The 22,416-nt window shown below is 50.6% G+C and overlaps 1 protein-coding gene across 2 annotated transcripts in view; it reads right to left on the reverse strand.

Annotated features, from left to right (window-relative positions):
* LOC140395520 (uncharacterized) overlaps positions 1–22,416 on the reverse strand; it is a 1,079,902-nt gene that overhangs the window by 278,425 nt on the left and 779,061 nt on the right. For both annotated transcript variants that reach the window (XM_072483429.1, XM_072483418.1), the window contains one exon: positions 15,056–15,145. In XM_072483429.1, coding sequence (XP_072339530.1) covers positions 15,056–15,145 — 90 coding nt within the window. The remainder of the gene's footprint in view (positions 1–15,055; positions 15,146–22,416) is intronic.

A 22,416-nucleotide genomic window follows, 5' to 3' on the forward strand; every position in this document is an offset into this window, starting at 1 on the left:
CAGGACACCCCTACCCGGGACAGCACTACCCAGGAAGACGAAATACCGGACAGTGACTCAGAGTGGATGGGTGGAGACGAACCCCCACCCCAAAGTGCCATGGACTCAGAGTGAGACGAAGAGCACGACACAACGCCACTGCTGTCACCAACACCCTCCACCATCGCAGAAACACTCACCACGGTTGGGCACTTTAGTGATGAGGCGTCTGGTACACTCACTGGTGCGCACAACACAGCCATACCGGTACAGCAGGTGGAGGTAGGAGCAGCAGAGGGACCGGGCGGTCGGAGGGCAGCCCAGCCCAAGCGAACATCTGCCGCCCAGATGGATCCCGGGTTCCTGCAGTTACCACACCCACACATAGATCTGATGCAACCACCAACCCGGAGACGAGTGAAAAGGGTGACGGGCGGCTTGCGGCGGCTGCGGTCGCAGGTGGAGGCTAGGGCACGTGCATGAACTCCTTTGGTTATTAAAGTCAATGTTACACCTACCGAAGCTGCCTTTGTGCTCTGTCCAAAGTGTGCGGGGGTGTCATGTACGTTGAGCGCAAGTGTGTGCGTGAGGGGTGGTCTTACCTCAGCCCCAGGTGAGTCTGCCCCCTTCCCCCTGGGCCGGCATCAACATCCCCCGGGCAGAGGACGGGACCGTGCGCTGCAGTGTCACAGCCGCATGCAGGGATGGTCCGGGTGGATGGTGGTACTGTGGCCATGGGTCAGACATAGTCCAACGATGTAGAGCCAGGAGCTCATCGCAGGGCGGGTTGTCATCATCCTCCATGGCCTGCGATAGACACGCGTCCACCCGCAACTGTGTGAGCCCGGCCCGTTGTGCCGCAGGTGGATCGGCAATGGGGGGGGGAGGGGTGGTGTGCATGCGGGTGGGGTGGGTGGGGTTGGGGAGGGGGGTGAGGGTGCTGGGTGGGTGGATGGGTGGGGGGTGTGGGTGGTCGGCTGTCGCCATGGTGTGCGGTCTGTGGCCATACTACCCGATTCCCACGCCCATCTAGTCAGTGAAGCGGGCGTCTATCAGTCTGTCCCGTGCCCGCTGGGCCAACCGGTAACGGTGGACAGCCACCCGCCTGTGTCTACCCTGTCTGCCCTGACCTGGCCTCTTCCTGCTGCTCCTCCACTCCGCCCTCCTCTGCCTGCGGCACATTGCCCCTCTGCTGGGCTATGTTGTGCAGGACGCAGCACACCACAATGATGCGGCCGACCCTATCTGACCGATACTGGAGGGCGCCCCCAGAGAGGTCCAGGCACCTGAAACGCATCTTCAGCATGCCAAAGCACCTCTCGATCACTCCCCTTGTCGCTACATGGGCATCATTGTAGCGGTTCTCTGCCTCATTGCGTGGCCTCCGTATAGGCGTCATCAGCCACGATCGCAATGGGTAGCCCCTGTCGCCCAGCAACCAGCCCCTCAGCCGGGGATGGCGTCCCTCGTACATGCCGGGGATGGATGACCGCGACAACACGAATGAGTCGTGTACACTGCCTGGGTGACGGGCGCAGACGTGCAGGATCATCATGCGGTGGTCGCAGACCACCTGTACGTTCATCGAATAGGTCCCCTTCCTATTAATGAACACGGCCCTGTTATCTGCAGGTGGCCGCACGGCGACGTGCATCTCATCGATCGCGCCCTGGACCATGGGGAACCCGGCCACAGCAGAGAAGCCCACGGCCCGGGCATCTTGGCTGGCCCGGTCCATGGGGATGCGGATGTAGCAGTGCGCCATGGCATATAGGGCATCTGTCACTGCCCGGATGCACCGGTGCACCGATGTCTGCGATATGCCGGACAGGTCCCCACTCAGTGCCTGGAATGACCCCGTTGCATAAAAGTTCAGGGCCACCGTAACCTTGACGGACACGGGGAGAGGGTGTCCCCCGCCAGTGCCACGCGGTGACAGGTGTGCCAGCAGGTGGCAGATGTGTGCCACGGTTTCCCGGCTCATCCGGAGTCTCCTCCTGCATTCCCGGTCCGTGAGGTCCTGGTATGAGTGCCGGTGCCGGTACACACGGGGCGCCCTCGGGTGCCTCCGTTGCCGTGGGGCCGCGACGTCCTCCTCCCCCTCCTCGTCCTGTCGGTCAGGTATCCCTGCAGCCTGGGCGGCTGCCGCCTGCCCCTCAGCGGCAGCCTGCGCCGCCTCTCTGGCACGCTCCTCCTCCTCCTCCTCATCCAGGGCGACATAGACATGAGCGGCTGCCACCACAGCGGCCAACATCGCTGGATGATCTGAAAACATGACGGCCTGGTGGGGGGGAGGGGAACGCGACATGTCATCATTGCCCATATCCCCTCCTCCCCCCAGCCAGGTGGCATGGACCGCATGGGTCCAACTGTTGGAGGCTGGCACCTGGCCAGGTGGACCAACTCACTTGCCCTCCCATCCCCCTCCTCGGCACGGACCCCCCCCCCAACCTCCACCCCGGCACGGCACGGACCCCCCCCAACCTCCACCCCGGCACGGCACGGACCCCCACCCCCCCAACCTCCACCCCGGCACGGACCCCCCCCCCCCAACCTCCACCCCAGCACGTACCCCCCCCCAACCTCCACCCCGGCACGGCACGGACCCCCCCCCAACCTCCACCCCGGCACGGACCCCCCCCCCAACCTCCACCCCGGCACGGACCCCCCCCCAACCTCCACCCCGGCACGGCACGGACCTCCCCCCCAACCTCCACCCCGGCACGGACCCCCCCCCCAACCTCCACCCCGGCACGGACCCCCCCCCCAACCTCCACCCCAGCACGGACCCCCCCCCCCCAAACTCCACCCCAGCACGGCACGGACCCCCCCCCAACCTCCACCCCGGCACGGACCCCCCCCAACCTCCACCCCAGCACGGACCCCCCCCAACCTCCACCCCGGCACGGACCCCCCCCCAATCTCACCCCGGCACGGACCACCCCCCCCCCACCTCCACCCGAGCACGGACCCCCCCCCCCCCAACCTCCACCCCGGCACAGACCCCCACCCCCAACCTCCACCCCGGCACGGACCCCCCCCCACCCCAAACTCCACCCCAGCACGGACCCCCCCCAACCTCCACCCCGGCACGGACCCCCCCCCAACCTCACCCCGGCACGGAACCCCCCCCAACGTCCACCCCAGCACGGACCCCCACCCAACCTCACCCCAGCACGGACCCCCCATCCACCTCCCCGGCACGGACCCCCTCCCGGCACTCCCCCGGAGCCCAGCCTACTCTAACCACCCCCCCCCCCCCACCCCCACCCCCACCGCACACACACACACACAACCCGAGACACACCTCTCCTCACGCATTCAGACTGCGGCCACGCCATTGCCTGCCCAGAGCCAACCCCTCAGGCCGTCACTCACCTCCACGCTGGTCGGCGTGAGCCTGGAGCACCGGGTCACGCCGATGAAAAGGAGGTTTAATTTACGTCGACGTGAACGGTCATCACGTCGACGGGACTTCGGCCCATCCGGAAGGGAGAATATCGGCAGGCCGAAAATCGGCTGCCTTGCGCAGACCCGTGACATTCTCCGCGGCAGCGGCGCCATTAACGCCCCGCCGACTTTTCTCCCTTCGGAGACTTCGGCAACCGGCGGGGGCAGGATTCACGGCGGCCAACGGCCATTCTCCGACCTTCTGGGGGGTCGGAGAATGACGCCCGAGATTCCTGTCCATCCTTGGTCCAAAATTCTTTTTTGTGCCCATGGCACTGACTTCATTGTCTTCGTCGGCTACCTTACCAAGTACCCCATTATTCAACAGTTGCACAACTGTCTTGCATACTCTAAATGTGATTTTCAATTTATTTGGTGCGCTGAGAGAGATCATTATGGATAAAAGGCCACAACCTATTGGTAAGGCATTTCAGGGTATGCATGAGGAGTGGAATATCAATCACACTACTCCTTCTCCTCATTACCTGAGATCTCATGGCCTATCTGAACAAATCATTTGCACAATGAAATCCCTAAATCTCAAATGTAGACAGACCAAACAAAATCTACACATTACAATGTTACATCTCAAAGTGACACCTTCAAGTTCAACTAATCCTTCATCAGCAGAGCTCATGATCCGCATACCAGTCCATTCCAATTTACCGACTCTTACCCATTCTCCTCTCTCAGAAACTAGGCAGCAATGTTTAAAACTGCTATGTTTGCAATTGGGACAACAAATTTGCATCCGGGGTTCCACAGGAAGTACGCTCCAACCACCCGCGATAACAGAGATTTGTTCGAAGTCAAGATCCTATGAAGTCATTACAGACAAAGACACAATGGTGAGGTATAACTGCGGACGCATCAGTTCCATTCCAGCTCCTCAATCACTATAGTCATATAGCAACTAGGACAAGATCCCAAATGCAAACAGCAACAACATTTAAGAAAGAGGAGACCATAGAGCACTGTGCTCAATTAAATAAACCTCCATACAAGGTTACCATTACAATATCTAGGTGTACCAGCAGATTACCTCTAAACCTTTGAGACTCATAGGTTCAACAGTTCTACACACTTATACAACGGTAACTAAACCTGAACATGTGAATAGTTATACTGTTTGGAAGGGGAGAGGTATTTGAAAAAGAAAGGGGGGATGTTTTAATATGTCCTAAAGGACCCTCTCATGGACTGATGGACTTACGGACTGATCTGATCTCTTCACACATCTTCTCCACTGAGCAGTACTACACCCGATGCCTGTCTATGTATTTACATTGCATATTTTATGTTTGCCCTGTATTTTCTTTTCATGTACGGAATATTATGTTTGAGCAGCACGCAGAACAATACTTTTCACTGTACCTCAGTACACGATACAATAAACCAATCCAATCCAATCCAAAATGTCTTTAAATGTTAGAAGCATGACATCACAAGAAGGGAAATAGGATCCAGTTTTAGTTTCACTTTGCCTGTCAGCAGGACACAGCATCGCTCTGATGTCTTCAAGCATTCTACCATTATATAGCTGTTTATATATGCTTTGTCCACGTCAAAAAACACAATAGCCGGGATTCTTCTTTCCAGGGACAAAGTCCCCACGCTGGCGGGAAAACCGGCGCCAACGACTCCGGCGTCAATGGGACCCAAGATGAGGAATTCTCACCTGTCTTGGGGGCTAGGTGGAGGGTTGCCGCCGCTCCAGCCGCGCCGAAGGGACTGCGCGAGTTCACGCATGTGCCAAAGGGCCGGCGTGATCTCGCGCATGTGCGGAATCGCCGGCTTGTTTTGGTGTATGCGCGGGGGGTTCTCATCTCCACGCCGGCCATGATGGAGCCCTACAGGGGCCGGCGCGGAAGGAAGGAGTGCCCCCATGGCACAGGCCCGCCTGCAGATCAGTGGGCCTCGATCGCGGGCCAGGCCATCACGGGGGCCTCCCCTGGGGTCGGATCCCTCCACGCTCCCTCGAGAACTGTCCCAGCTGATTTACCTGCCAGATCCCGCCGTGTGGGACCATGCGTAACCCATGCCAGGGCAACTGGCCAAAATGAACGGCCACTTGGCCCAACGGGGCCCGGAGAATTGCTGGGGGTCCGCTGCCAACGGTCCCCGACCGGCATGGCGTGAACCCTGCCCGAAAAACGGCACCGGAGTATACGGCAGCAGGCGTCGGGGCAGCGGGGCGGGATTCGTGCAGCCCCCCCCCCCCCCCCCCGCTGGGGAATCTCTGACCCGGCAGGGGGTTGGAGAATCCCGCCTACTGTGTTTTCCCAATATCTTATGAGTGACTGGTGTCTTTATATGATTATAAAAACATGACAAATAGATTATTAAGTAAATGATGAGATTCATAAAAGGGTCGTATGTGGTTGTGAGGGTGTAATCTATGTAATCTTGTTATTGGCAAAATTTGCCAATTGGTAAAAGTGCAGTGCGCGGTAATTTGGCATGCCGTGTCTCTGCATAATTGTTTTCCCCACCCAAACCTTTGAGACAGTTATCTTAAATCTATGTTCTCTCGCTAAGACCCTCTGTCATTATTAAAGTTTGTGATGTCCTCAATTGCAGCATAAAATTAATCTATCACGTAATACTTAAATATGGTGGCAAGCTTCACAGCCATTGGCTGAGTAGCATCTACAGTGGAGGTGGGCAGCAGGTTGGCTTCCAGTTTGTGCTATAGCACATCAATGGTTCATTGTCAAATACAGTCTTGGCAAGCATTGCTTCTCGGTGATCTTACGACACCCTGGGGTAGGGCACGGTCAATTCCAGCCCCCTTTGTCCCGGATTTGCAACAAAATTGAATCAACAAATAATTTGTAGAAAAATACCTGCAGTCTTTGGCCCTTGGTTGCCCAATAATTACAGTCACCAGGCTTGTAATTTTAAACTCAATTTTATTAATAGCAAGAATGGGAATGACACGTGCAGGAAATACAACTGGTTAACTATTATCTAATTACTAATCCCCCACTTTAGCTTACCCCCACCTTCTACACACACACATACAAGACAAACAAACAGAGGGGAAGAGAGGGGTGAATAATAATAAGCAAAAGGAAAAAGAGTTATTTTTTTCAGAGGGTTGTCTTTAGCCCACTGTCCTTCAAACCAGGCTTTCAGGTCGAGATTTCTGCTTTCCAGTCTGTAATGGTTTTCACTGTAGATTCACTCAGGTCTCTGCAGTTTCAGAAATACAGCAGCTCACAGCATTTCTGGAGAATACACGAGGGAGAGAGAGCAGGTCCTTTTCTCTGTGTGTCCAGGATTCAACTCTGCTTTCCTCAGGTCTCGGGAAATCATCCCACTCAGGCAGAGTCCAATCACCAACTGTTACCAAGCAGAATATGGACTTTTGTCCAATTCATTGGATACTGGTCAACCAATTGAACTGAATCCCACCCCATCTCTCGGATGCCAAAAGGTCTGAGTTTTTATGTCCAAAGCTAGCAGAATGTTCTCTGTTGTAACCTTCAAGTACCTAATGACCCTGCACAACTGAAAGATATATGTCCATTCAGCATCCATGGATCAAAATGATAACAGAAAAAATAAAAGGGAAAAAAGGCAATCAACAGGAAGTTGAAAGTTAAAGTGCCTTGGCCTGTGTATTCTGTAGTCTGGGTATTGCCACACACATCCTCGTGGTATCTAGCCAGCTGAATTTCCTTTCTTTCCTCCAAAAGACACAAGAGAACAGCAGTACTCCCAATACAAAGCCATTGTGACCTTCTGAGAATGGGCTGGGAGGAAGGTCCAATGGTGAAAAATACCAAGACTGAAGCAGCAGTCAGCAACAAAGTAACACAAACAAAATTAAAAACGATGGGCTGAATTCTCCGACTTCGGGATTCTCCGTTTTGCAGGTATCCCAGGGGTTTCCTGACAGCGTGGGGCTGCCCCACAATGGAAAACCCCATTGACCAGTCGGCGAAATAGAGAATCCCGGCGGTGTGGGTGCGGCGGGACGGAGAATCTCGCTCGATGGTTCCAAAATTAGGACTTAAAATGACATCACCAGTTATTACCATCTCATTTAAATATACCAATTTGGCATCTGGACAAGTGAAGCCAGAAAATAAGGCAAACATAAAAACCAACACCATAAATCCTCACCCCTTTCATGATACATTTGCCCAATTGTCATAAAGAGAAATCCAGGCCCACATTTTGAAAATTGCATTCAGGAAGTCTCTACTGTCTGCCTTGGACTATCTATAAATGTTTTCAGCTTGCTTTCACACCTGGCTGGAGATGGACCCCAGTGGTGTCATACAAACTCCATTAAGTTTCCATTTAGTTTCTGTCACATTGTTTTGAGCAGTGCAATGTTGATGCCAAAATTTTGCTAACAATCTCTCCACATGAATCCAGGAAGTGTCAAATGTCCATTTGCAAACGTATTATAACTGTTGATATAAAAATAAAGTGAATCGATGCAGACAGGCAGTCAGTCTTGTCTTGTATAATTTGATAGGAGCCTGACCTTTAGCTTCACAATATTATCGCCACACTGCTGCATTTGCCTGTTCAAAGGCAAGTCAGCCAACCAATGTGCACAATCTACCTTATCAGTTCTCAGTTCCAAGCTGAGGTATCACATTTAGCGGAGTAATAGTGTTTCAGTTTGTCTCCTGCTTCTGAACCATGGCCAGGATTCTCCAGTCGCCGATGCCGCAATCTGCGTTCGGCGACTGGCCAGAGAGTACAGCAAATGGTGCAGAAGCAGGAGACAAACTGAAACACAGTTACTTGAAGGAACTTAAAGGGGAAGGTTGAGGACCAGGAAAACAGGTCCCGACGACAAAATGTCCACTTCGCCCAAATGCTGGGTAACCTAGTTGGGAGATAGAGCTTCCCCATCCCCCCAGAACTCGACAGGGCACACAGGTAGCTCCGGCCAAAACCCAAAGCAGGGGAGCAGCCGAGAGCAATCATCGCTAAGCTGCACCGATTCCATGACCGGGAAAAAATCCTGAGGTGCGCCCGGCAGACAAAGTCTTGCTCATGGGAAGGACACAGAATCAGGGTCTACCAAGACATTGGGGCAGACCTTGCAAAAAAGAGCCGAGTTTAATAGAGCAAAATCAGTGCTCTATAAAAATGGGGTTCGGTTCGGCATGCTGTTCTCAGCCAGACACATACCAGGGGAAGGAGCATTACTTTGGCACCACGGCGAAGATCGACACGTTCCTAAGCCTGAACGACCTAGAGAGGGACCAAACTTGGCAGCGGTGAGGGCGCGCCGAAAAAGGACTGCAGTGGGAAAGAAGAGTGGGGACCAGAGACTACAGTGTGGACTTTGTGTTAGCATGGGACTGTACTGCCTCGTTTTCAGTTTAGAGGTGGAAGACAGAGAGATGGGAGCGGTGGGAGGGCAAGCAGGCGAGGGGACGATGAAGGGAATGGAGGCAGACAGAAAGGATGGATACAGGACTGAACGAGCCTGGGGAGGGGAGCCTCCATACTAGCAGGGAGGGCTAGCATGGGAAGACAGGCAGTAAGGCACACCGCTTGGGGGAGAGGGAGTGTCTGGCCCGGGTGTAGGAGGCGGGGGGCAAAACAGAAAGGAGGGAGAATACAGGGGGAGACAAGGGGTGGGGAGGGGGACAGGAGGGGTTCACAGAACAGACAGGGGACAAAAACGATAGGGAAGGGCAAGCGGCAAGATAGACGCAGGCTTCGACGGGCATGGAGCAGGACGAGAAATCAAGATGGCACCACAAGCAGCCGCTTTGGAGACTCCCTAAACAAAGGGTAACCCCGGAGTGCAGAGGCACACCCACGTGGTGTACAGACAGTTGGCGGCCATGTTGGGTGCCCCCTGGACAAAGGGAAACCACGGCCCGACCTCATGGTGAGAATGGCTACTGTGGGCATTTTGGATGGCCCCCTAACAAAGGGAAACCCTGGAGCGCAGTGCAGGGGGGCGGGGGGGCACCAGGTAAGCATGGTTGATCCCGTAGGATCGGGGGGGACAAAAAAAAACCATCAGGATAGTCACCTGGAATGCAAGGGGGCTTAAACCCCGGTGAAAAGATCCAGAGTCTTCGCCCACTTGAGAAGTCTGAAGGCTGACATAATCTACCTACAGGAGACACCTGAGGGAGAAAGACAGACTGGTAAGAAAGGGCTGGGTAGGACAGACATACCATGCATGCTACGGAACAAGGGCTAGGGGAGTGTCCATATTGATCAGCAAGAGAATGAGAATTACTGAGTTACGTACCCAGGGGAACGGTACGTTATGGTCAGTGGTGTCCTGGATGGGGCACCGTCAGCACTGGTAAGTGTGTACGCTCCCACCTGGGACGACACAGAATTTATAAAAAAGACCATGGCGGAAATCCCTGACATTGACACACACAACTGATAATAGGGGCGGCTTTCACTGCGTGCAGGACCCGCTGACCGGCGATCGAACCCCGAACGAGGAAAAAAGGAGACATGGCTAAGGAACTGGGAACATTCATGGAACAGATGGGGGCGGTGGACCCATTGAGGTTCCTACATCCGGGAGAAAAGGAATCCTCGTTTGTTCACCAGTACACAAAGTACACACCCTTCTTTGCTGTGGGGAAATCGGTGGGGAAATAGGAATAGTAAGAGTGGAACACTCCGCGATCGTCATATCCGACCACGCTCCACATTACGTGGACGTGAGGTTGGAGACATCCCGTGCCCAGTGCCCCACATGGAGGCTAGACACGGACCGCCTGGCCGACAAGGCCTTCTGCCAGAAAACATCACAGGCCATAGGCGACTGCATGAGTAACAACCGGAATGGGGAAGTCTCTCCTTCCACAATCTGGGAGGCACTAAAGGCTGTGATCAGAGGGGAAACTATAGCCTACAAGGCACGTAGAGGCAGGGAAGAGATGGTGGCCAGGCAAAAGCTGATCGACAGAAAATACTCCGAGGCCCCGACCGTAGAGCTGCTGGCGAAGAGGAAAAAGCTACAAATGGACTTTAACCTGCCATCCACCAGGAAAGCAGTGCACCAACTCCGCCAGACACAGGGGACCTTCTACGAACACGGGAAAAGGCGGGTCGCCAACTGGCTCACCAGTTGAGAAAGCAGGTAGCCACGAGAGAAATTAAGCAGGTACAAAATGGCAGAGGCAGACTGGTCGCGGAACAAAAAGAGGTCAATCGAGCATTCGAGACCTTCTACCAAGGGCTGTACACCTCCGAGCCCCCCAATGGGGACGTGGGGATGAAACAGTTCCTAGACAGACGGGAAATGCCAGTTGTGGGGGAGGTTAGCCGGGGGGAGCTGGAAGCACCAATAGAGCTGGGAGAAATCATGGAGAACATCAGCTCCATGCAGGTGATAAAGCACTGGGACCCGATGGACATCTATAAAAAATATGCACCGGCCCTGGCCCCATATCTAAGGGACACGTTCGCCGACTCGCTAGCAAGGAGCACCTTGCCTCCTACACTAGCGCAGGCCACAATCACATTGATGCCCATTGATGCTCATATAGACCCATTTCGCTGGTAAATTCGCGAAAATACTCGCAAAGGTCCTGACCAAACGGCTGGAGGGCTGTGTACCAGAGGTGGTCGCAGAGGACCAGACGGGCTCTGTTAAGGGTAGGCAACTCACTGCGAACATCAGGCAGTTGATGAATATAATTGTCATGATATTCACATAAACATCATGGTGCAAACATACGTACACACTGATGGACAGATCAACAGACCAATCAATACACACACAACATCACAGCCAATCACAGGCAAGAGCATACACACTATAAAACGGGGAACACGACACTTTCCGTTGATTCCAGTAGGAGACAGCTCAGGGCACAGAGCTCACAGCAAGCCACTCAGACATTCACCATGTGCTGAATGCTTCTCCAAGATAGTGTTAGGGCTAGGTCCACAGGTTAGAGGGTAATGAACGAACCACAGTAGCCAGTTTACAGATGTTGTTATTGTTAGTAATAAAACTGAGTTGTACCATCCGCAACCGACAATAATGATGCAGAAAAGGTCTTCGACAGAGTCGAATGGAAGTACATCCTCGAGGTATGGGAATGGTTTGGGCTAGGAGCGGGATTCACTGCCTGGGTAAAACTCCTGTACAATGCCCCAAGGGAGCGTTCGAACTAATACCACCAGCTCAGAATACTTCCAGCTGCAAAGAGGCACAAGGCAGGGATGCGCACGTCCCCGCTCTTGTTAGCCCTCGCAATCGAACCCCTGGTGATAGCTCTGTTGGGCACGAAAAGCTGGAAGGGCATTCAAAGAGGAGACAGAGAGTAGAGTTTCACTCTATGTGGATGACCTGCTCCGATACGTCTCAAAGCCACAGGAAGTTCTGAAAGTAATTATGCAGATCCTGAAAGAGTTTGGTTACAAGCTGAACCTGGGCAAGAGTGAGGCACTCCCAGTGAACCCCAATGGGGGAGGGACAGAGCTGGAGGGGCTCCCTTTTAAAATAGCCCAAAACAGATTCCGATACCTGGGGATCCAAATAGCCAGAGGCTGGGCACAGATTCACCAGTGGAACCTGACAAGCCTGGTGGAGGAAGTCAAAAAGGACCTGCAAAGGTGGGACGCACTTCCACTCTCCCTGGCGGAGAGAGTGCAGACAATTAAAATGAACGTGCTGCCGAGGTTCCTATTCCTGTTTAGATGCATACTGATCTTCATCCCCAAAGCATTCTTCCAAAACGTGGACAGCTTAATCATGGCGTTTGTGTGCGTGTGTGTGTTGGGGGGCAGAATCCAAGAGTCCCCAAACCAACACTACAAAGGCGGAAAATTAATGGTGGCCTGGCATTACCAAACTTGCAGTACTACCACTGGGCAGCAACAGTTGAAAGAGTGAGGGGATGGGTACATGAACCCAACTCGGAGTGGGTGCGGGTGGAGGAGGCATCATGCAAGGGGCTGATGTGTTGGGTGTTCTGGATCCGTGGAACACATACAGGCCACCAACACTTAAAATAGTGCAACACTATTTTATTAAGTTAGAAACTGTTGAACATACTTTCACTGTGGGTTAACACGATGTTAGATTAAACTAAAGACCTATGCCTGTCCGAACCAGTCTATGCACTCAGCACATGGTGAGGACCTGTGCTGTAAGCTGTAAGCTCTGTCCTTGTAGGAGGCTGCATCCTGAATGAGCGGGAACTCTGATGTCCCCTGACTTTATAGTGAGTGTGCTCTAGCTGGTGATTGGCTGCGGTGTTGTGTGTGTTGATTGGTCTTGCTGTGTGTCCATCAGTGTGTGTGTATCTGCACCATGATATACTGGTGTCTATCATGACACGGGCAACCCTCCGGGTCCTAGCCACGGCAGCACTCCCATCCCCCTTGACAAAATACACAACCAGCCCAGTGGTAGTGGCCATACTAAAAACATGCAACCAATTAAGGCAGCACCTAGGGCTGCCCAAAATGTCCCCCATGGCCTTCAACTGCGGAAACCATAGGTTTCCACCAGCCATGCTGGACACCACCTTTAAAAAATGGAGACAGGATGGGGGAACGCTGGCAGTCAGGGACTTCTACACAGGAAACAGACTAGCGAGGCTGAACGAACTGATGGAGGAATGGCAATACCGACAGGACAGGAAAGAGACGCCTACAAATAAAACACTTCCTCCACAAAGAGACAGTAGGATATCGCAGGGCCCCGGAGACTACACTATTTGAGGACCTGATGACCATGGACAATTAGGAAGGGGGACTCTGTGGGAAAATATGTGGACAGCTACCGGACAGGCCCGAACGCCACTAGACGAGACCAGACGGAAATGGGAGGACGAACTGGGGACAGAGGTGGGTTGGGGACTCTGGAACGAAGCACTGAGCAGGGCCAACTCCACCTCCTCCTGCGCAAGGCTCAGCCTCATGCAGCTCAAAGTGGTGCACAGAGCGCACCTGACCAGAACCCAAATGAACAGCTTCTCCCCGGAGGTGGAGGACAAATGTGAATGGTGCCAGAGAGGCCTGGCAACCACACGCACATGTTCTGGGCTTGTCCCAAACTTGTAGGGTTCTGAACAGCCTTCTCCGAAGCAATAACCAAGGTTGTGGGGATGAGGGTGGAGCCGTGCCCAAATCTGGCCATCTTCAGGGTATCAGAGCAGCCAGAGCTACACATGGGGAAAAGGGCTGCCACCCTAGATTTCGCTTCCCTAATCGCATGCCGGAGAATCAGCTGCAGCTGCAGAGTGGCTGGCAGACCTGATGGAATTTCTCCACTTGGAGAAGATTAAATACACCATCCGAGGGTTGGAGGAAGGCTTCCTTAAAGCATGGGGGCACTTTGTTGGCCTGTTCCGGAACCTGTTCGAGGCCAACAATAACTAGCAGAGAGTAAACTTGAAAAGTAGAAGAGGAACGGGAGGAAGAGAAGAGGGAGCCTCAGGGGAACAAAAGGAACAACACAAAGGGAGGGGGAGGGGATAGAACCCCCCCCCCCCCACCCACAAGATGGACGCGGCCAAAATTTGCACGGAAGAACAGGGGGAAGGGTGGAACCGAGGTGGAACACCCCCCCCCCCCCACGAAAGAGCAGGAAGGGCATCGGGATGGGGGGGTAGGGAGGGGGGTACTAGGGAGGGGGGCTACGGAGTGGGGGAAGGAGGAAAGAACACTCAGTCAGATGATGACAAATTGTAAATAGACACAAAAAATATTTTGCACTGTACAGTGAACACACACTAACTGCAATGCATATAAAACTGAAGATGCCAATAAAAATATTAAAAAAAATTTTTTTTATTGCCCATCCCTAATTGCCCTTGAAGGGGCAGTTAAGAGTCAAGCACATTGCTGTGGCCCTGGAATCACATGTAGGCCAGACCAGGTAAAGATGGCAGATTTCCTTCCCTACGACAATTGACAATGGTTTCATGGTCATCATTGGACTTTTAATTCCATATTTTTATAGAATTCAAATTTAACCATCTGCAGTGGTGGGATTTAAACCTGGGACATCAGGGCATTATCTGGGTCTCTGATTTACTAGCCCAGTGAGAATACCATTACTTCACCGCCTCCTCATTTGCTGCGCAAATGATTACTTGTAACTTTCTGAGAGGGATTCCCCAGCTCATCTTCAGGTCCAGACACCCCCCCCCCCCCCCGCCAAATTCATCGCTGGGGTGCCTGAAAGTTAAAAAAATATATATATATATAAATTTAGAGTACCCAATTCATTTTTTCCAATCAAGGGGCAATTCAGCGTGGCCAATCCACCGACCTGCACATTTTTGCGTTGTGGGGGCAAAACCCACGCAAGCACGTGCAGAATGTGCAAACAGTGACCCAGAGCCGTGACCGAAGCTGGGACCTCGGCACCGTGAGACAGCAGGGCTAACCCACTGCACCACCGTGCTGCCCTGCCTGAAAGGTATGGCCCTAAGTGTCAGTTCAGTCACTCTCAGAGATTTCTGAACAGTCATCAGAGAGCAGTATCATCGAGGCTTCAGGGCATGTTGCTTGGCCAGCCTCTTCATATGGATAGTATACATTGTAGGAATGAGTAAATAATAAGTACACTGCACAAATAAAGTTACAAAAAAAATCTATACTTTACTCATTGTAGAAGCAACATATACTATGTATTTTTCTGACATACCTCGGTCCATTCAGAACATTGACTGGCCTTTTGGCAGTCACTCAGATCTGGTAAAGGTAAAATTAGTCGTCTTCCTTTGCTTTGATTCAGCTGCAACAGAAAGACAAATTTGGGTTAAAATACAGTGCGAGCACTGAAGAGGTAAGCAGCCAGCAATTTGTTTTGTTTCCATGGTTAAGCTGGTACTTGGCTTCCCTTTCATGTCTTTAAACAAAGCAGCCTCTGGAGCTTTCAGTCAAGCACTAATGGGTCTTGTAACAGTGCCAATTTCGAATGAAACTTTAGATTGCAAACTATAGACCACAATTCCCTGAATTTCCCCAACACAATGTGGTTTCAAGTTGCGGATAAAGTCACTTTTGAGATGGTCAGTAGTGAACACGTTCCAGATAGTGACAGATCTACCTTTGTAGGTTCTTTGTTCCAAATGCTGAATTCAGTGAAACTGTAACTGTTCTGTCCAATCTTATTTCCCACACAGGATATTGGTCAATGAAATTATGTCCTGACAATAGATTATATGCTGCAGGAACAATGGAACTATGAGGAATACAATCAGTCAATTGAAATAAAAAATAGGAGTAGGAGGCCATTTGGCCCCTCGAAAATGCTCTGCCATTCACGAAGATCATGTCTGATCTGATTGTGGCCTCAACTCCACTTTCCTACCTGCCACGTCCGCCCTCTCATCCCGATAATTGATTCCCGAGCCGATCAATAATCTACCTCACTCAGCCTTGCATATATTCAATGGCACAGCCTCAATTGCTCTCAGTGGAAGAGAATTCCACCGACTAATGACCCACAGATGAAAATAATTCTTCTCATCTCTGTCTTAAATGGGAGACCCCTAATTTTTAAACTTTGTGCCTTCTTTCCAGACTCCCCCACAAGGGGGAAACATCCTCTCAGTATCCACCCTGTCAATGTTTTTCAGGATACTGTATAATTAAATGGGACAAAATCTCATTATACTGGACCCCAAAGGGCATAGACCTAACCTGCTAGAAACATTGAAAAATAGAAACTTTACAGTGCAGAAAAGGCCATTCGGCCCATCGAGTCTACACTGACCCTTTGAAAGAATACCCTACCTAGGCCCAAATCCCCCATCCTATTCCTGTAACTCCACCCAACCTTTGGATACCAAAGGACAATTTAGCATGGTCAATCTACCTAACCCGCACCCTACATCCTGTAAGGACTCCAGCCCGTTCTCTCAACTCCTTCGCCTCCGTCGTATTTGTTCCGATGATGCCACTTTGCAAAATGGTGCTTTGAAAATGTGTTCCTTCTTCCTCAACTGTGATTTCCCACTTACAGTTGTTGACAGGGCCCTCAACAGTGTGCGGTCTATCTCCCGCGCCACTACCCTCACCCCCTCCCCTCCCTCCCAGAACAAGGATAGAGTCCCCCTTGTCATTACATTTCATCCCACCAGCCTCCGTATGCAAAACATTATCCTCCACCATTTTCGCCAACTTCAGTGTGTTGCCACCACCAAACACATCTTCCCTTCATTCCCTCTGCCAGTATTCCGCAGAGACCGTCCCCTCAGAGATAATCTAGCCCACTCCTCCACCATACTCAGTACCTCTCCCATCACCCATCACCCATGGCACCTTCCCATGCAATGGCAGAAGGTGTGACACCTGCCCCTTTACCTCTTCCATGCTTAACATCCCAGGCCCAGAACACATATTCCAGGTTAAGCAGCGTTTTACTTGCACCGCTTCCAATTTGGTCTACTGCATTCGCTGCTCCCAATGAAATTATGTCGGAGAGACCAAACGCAGACTGGGTGATCGCTTTGCTGAGAACCTTCGGTCTGTTCGCATTCAGGACCTGGACCTTCCCGTTGCTTGCCATTTTAACAAAAGACCCTGCTCCCATGCCCTGCTGAGCACCTTCGGTCTGTTCGCATTCAGGACCTGGACCTTCCCGTTGCTTGCCATTTTAACAAAAGACCCTGCTCCCATGCCCACATGTCTGTCCTTGCCCTGCTACAATGTTCCAGTGAAGCTCAACGCAAACTGGAGGAACAACATCTCATCTTCCGGTTAGGCACGCTACAGCCTTCCGGTCTCAACATCGAATTCAACAACTTCAGATGATTAGCTCTACCCCTCCTAGACCCATTTGTTTTCATCCCATTTTATTTCAACTGTCTCTTACGATTTCTTTCTTTCTTGTCTTTCTTAATATATATTTAAACCCCCCCCCCCCCCCCCCCGCAATCTTATCCACATTTCCTTACGCCTTCTCCCCTTTGCTTCCCCCTTACCCTCCCCCCACATCGCCATCTGTCACAGTTTACCCTGATGTTAGTTTCTCTGCTGTTTGGCCTCTCACACCTTTTGTTCTCTCTGGGGACTGCCATTAGCACTCTTTTGCCTTGGTTTCTGTGGCTATTAGCACCCTGTTTCCCTGGGTTTCTGTAGCTATGACTCATCTTAAATTCTCACTCCACAGTATAATATCCCCACTTTCTCTGTCTGTTAGCTTTGACAAAGAGTCATCGGACTCGAAACATTAGCTCTTTTCCCTCCCTACAGATGCTGCCAGACCGGCTGAGATTTTCCAGCATTTTCTCTTTTGTTTCAGATTCCAGCATCTGCAGTAATTTGCTTTTACCTAACATGCACATCTTTGTAACCGTGGGAGGAAACCGGTGCACCTGGAAGAACCCCACGCAGTCACAGGGAAAACTCACAGGCAGTCACCTGAGGTCGGAATCAAATCCGGGCCCCGGTGCTATGAGGCAGCAGTGCTAACCACTGTTCCACCGTGCTGCTTCTTCAACTTTTTCTCGTAAGATGGTCTCTTCATCCCGGGAATCTGTCAAGTGAACTTTGTCTGAACTGTTTTTTATGTCAGGAGAGCAAAACTGTAGAGAGCATTCCAGATGTGGTTTCATTAAAGCCCTGCACAGCTGCAGCAACACTTCACTACTTTTATACATGATTACCCTTGCAATAAATGTCATGTTCTGTAGACTGGCCAAAATGAATGATGAACTACAGATTATCTATTTTAAATAATTTATTGTGGAACAACTGCGTGATAAGATAACCACGATAAATAAAATAATAATCTACTAACACTAATTAACTATTGTAGAGCTATTGCAAAATATATCTATCCTCCCGCACAACCTACACCCAACTCCCCAGCCAGAGGGTCACATTGTGGGTTTACACTGCCACCTAGTGGTCGGAGGTCATGCATAACATTATGTACAAACTTGCTTTATGCATATCATCACGATAAACAGCAACATTCCATTTGCTTTCCTAATCACATACTGTACCTTCATACTAACTTTTTGTGATTCATGTACCAGGATACCCAAATCCCTCTGTACTGTAGAAATTGAGTGTCTCTCAATGTAAATAGTGTACTGCATTTCTATTCTACCCGCCAAAGTGAACAGGTTCACATTTTACACACTATACTCCATCTGCCAAATTTTTGCCCACTCTCTTAACCTATATAAATCCATTTGTAGACTCTTTAGGATTAATTTTCATCCTCGAGGTTGGTAGTGGGAGGTGAGAAAATTAATTCCTGGCTTAGACCACCTGCCTCAGGAGAAAGTGTCTGCAAGGGAAGGATTTTCATTGTGCGTACATGGGGCAGGGATGTGGGCTGCAGTTGGGCAGGTCAACCCAGGCAAAAGTTCAGAGGCAACCACAGTGGCTGTTGGGTGCTGAGGCAGGGCATTTGAAAGGCCCGCCTCAATGCTGTTGGACTTAGGCCCCGTTAAAATAAAAACAGAAAGGCGCTCCATTCCTCACTTCCTCATCCTCACACTCTCCCCATGTACCATCCATGCCACCTCATGCCTCCCACCCACCTCTATGACCCTCATACCTCCCATGCCAAACTATGCCTCCCAAACATCCTCTATGGCCTATCATGTCCTCATGCCAAGCTATGCCATGCAAACAACCCTATAGCACCTCATGCCCCCTGCCAAGTTATGCCTTCCAAACAACCACTATGGACGCTCATGAACCAATGCCAAGCTATGCTTCATTCTGCATTCTTGACTGAGATCCCATAAATACATTTATGTGAAATAAATAAGAATGCCAGTGGTACTAAATGAGTACTTTGCTTCTGTCTTTACCAAATTAGAAGATGGCGACAATGACCCAGCTGAAAATGTGGGTGTTGAGCAACTGAGCAGTACAGTGATAGATAAAGAAAAGGTGCTAAAAAGGCTGGCAGCACTGCAAGTAGAGAAGTCGCCAGGCCCGGATGGGATGCACCTAGATTGTCGAGAGAGATAAGGGAGCATATTGCGGAGCCGTTGACAGAAATTTTCCAGGCCTCTCTGAACACAGAATTAGTCCTGGGGGACTGGAGGATTGCAAATGTGACACATTGTTTAAAAAAGGGGCAAAGGATAACCCAGGCAACTACAGAACTGTCAGCTTGACATCAATAGTGGGGAAACTGATGGGATGAGATAAATATACACTTAGAGAAAAATAAGTTAATACTAGACAGTCAACATGGCTTTGTCAAGGGCAGGTCATGTGTGACAAATTTAATTGAGTTCTTTGACGAGGTGACACAGGGAGTGGATGAAGTTAATGTCGTGGATGTTGTATATTTGGACTTTCAGAAAGCATTTGATACAGTGCCACATCGCAGGTTGGTTAGCAAATTAAAAATGTTTGGGATTGGTGGGTCCTTGGCAGCATGTGTTAAAAGGTGGCTATGAGATGGGAAAAGAGGGTAGGTATAGATGGGCATTTCTCACACTGGAGACAAGATTAAGTGGTGTTCCCCAGGGCTCAGTGTTGGGATCCTTGCTTTTTCTGATTTATATAAATGATTTAGAAATGGGTGTGGAGGGCAAAATCTCTAAATTTGCCAATTGTACTAAGCTTGGCAGAATAGTGAATTGTGAGGATGAAGCTGAGCGACTTCAAAGGGACGTTGACAAGTTGGCCAAATGGGCAGATACCTGGAACATGAACATGCAGCAACATGTGAAGTAATGCATTTTGGTAGAAGAAACATGGGGAGACAATATAGGCTCAACGGTACATCTTTGAGGGGAGTACAGGAGCAGAGGGATCTCGAGGTTCATGTGCATAATTCTCTGAAGGTGGCCAGGCAAGTTGGAACAGTTGTTAAGAAGCATCCATGGGTTTATAAATAGAGGCATAGAGTATTTTTTTCTTCTTTTTTATTCGTTCATGAGAAGTGGGCGTCGATGATTGGGCCAGCATTTATTGCCCAACCCTGAGGGCATTTAAGAATCAACCGCATTTCTGTGGGTCTGGAGAGAGTGTAGAGGAGATTTACTAGAATGATACCAGGAATGAGGAATTTTCGATACAAGGAAAGATTGGAGAAATTGGGCTTGTTCTCCTTGGAGCAGAAAAGATTAAGAGGCAACCGTATTAAGGTGTTCAAAATTCTGAACAATTTTTGACGGGGTAAACAAGGATATTCTGTTTCCACTAGTTGGTATGTCAGTGATTGGGAGTGACAATTTCAAAATGGTCAGCAAGAGAGCTAGGAGTGAGATGAGGAGAAACTTCTTTCCTCATAGTTGTTGGGGTTTGGAATGTGCTGCCTGGGAAAGTGGTGGAGGTGAATTCCATAGGAGGTTTCAAAAGAGAGCTGGATATATATTTGAAAGTGGTTAATTTAACTCCCACAATCTCTGACATTGCTTCGAAGAAGGAAGCCCAGAACTTAACCAACTTGGGGGAGGACCAAAACATATGTGAATGGTTCGCCGGCCCCCTCGAGCAACGCTCACATCTGTCCTCTAGACCCAGAAAGAACCCACACATTCTCCCGGGAGTTGGAAAATCTCCACCAACTCCTCTAGACCAGCAAACCTACCCTCCAGAAACAAATCCCAAAACCACCAGGGCCCTTCCACTCCCAGATTTTATATGATGAATTCATCCCTGCTGGTATGAGCCTATGGTTCCTACAGATCGGCGCTAACAATGACATAGACTCTTATTTGAAGTGCTGATTGAATTGGTTCCATATTCTCAGAGAAGCTGTTGCCACTGAGCTCACAGAGTACTTGACTGGGGAGAACGGAAGAGTAACAGTAACAAGTACCTTCAGCCTCGAACCTATACAAGAAGCCTCCTCCATCCACCCCCAAACCATCCCCAAATCCTCAATCGTGCTCCGCATTTCTTAATGTTTGCTGCCAAGTAATAATATGTCAAATTAGGTAATGCCAACTCCTCCAATTGCCTACCCCTCTGCAGGAACATCCTCCAAACCCAAGAGATTTTACCTCCCATACAAAAGTCGGAATTAACTACGAAAAAAATATTCAGGAACAAAGACTGGAAGACATTGGATCACAAACAAAAACTTTGGAAGAATGTTCATCCTAACCATCTGAACCCTTCCTGCCAAGGATAATGGGAGGGCATCCCATCGCTTCAAGTCCGTATTCATCCCCTCTACCAGGTTAACCGGTTTCAACTTATGTAATGAGACACAATTGTGAGCCACCAGTATTCCAGGGTACCTAAAATTGGTACTGGGAGATGGTAACCTCTCCAGATCAGCTCCCTTCCCCAGAGGGTTCACCAGAAAGACCTCACTCTTGCCCACATTCAATCTATATCTTGAGAAGCAGCCAAACATTCTTAGCACCACCATTATCTTTCCCACACTAGAGAGAGGGTCCGTGACATACAGCAATAAATCATTTGCATATAGGAACACCTTATGCTCCCTATGCCCCTTCTCTATATCCTTCTACACGGCCGACGACCTGAGTGCGATTCCAGTGGCTCAATCGCCAATGCAAACAGGAACGAGAAAGTGGGCATCCCTGCCTTGTGCCCCTATACCAACAAAAATATCCTGAACGTAATGAATTGGTCCAGACACTTGCAGTTGGGTCCCTGTACAAAAGTCAAACCACAAAATTAATTTAGGCCCAAAGCCACCCCAGTACCTCAAAAAGGTACCCTCACTCTACCCAGTCAAACGTTTTTTCCGTCTCCATGGAGATGATCACCTCTGGATCAATCCCCAATAAGGGCGACAGCACCACATTCAGAAGTCTCCTAATGTTGGCCGACAACTGCCGACCCTTAACAAAACCTATCTGATCCTCAGAAATTACCCCTGGCAGGTACCCCTCCAACCAAGTTGCCAACAGCTGAGCCAACAGCTTTGCATCAACATTTAGCAGAGACATGGGCCAATATAACCCACACGTCATGGGGTTTGTATCCTTTTTCAAGATTAAGGAGATTGATGCCAGCGCCAGTGTGGCTGGTAACACCACCCAGGGGCAGAATCGTTAAACATGTTCAACAGGTGTGGCCCCAACACAGCCGTGAACAGTTTAT

The sequence above is a fragment of the Scyliorhinus torazame genome, chromosome 2 (genome assembly GCF_047496885.1).
Source record: "Scyliorhinus torazame isolate Kashiwa2021f chromosome 2, sScyTor2.1, whole genome shotgun sequence".
Classification (NCBI taxonomy): domain Eukaryota; kingdom Metazoa; phylum Chordata; class Chondrichthyes; order Carcharhiniformes; family Scyliorhinidae; genus Scyliorhinus; species Scyliorhinus torazame.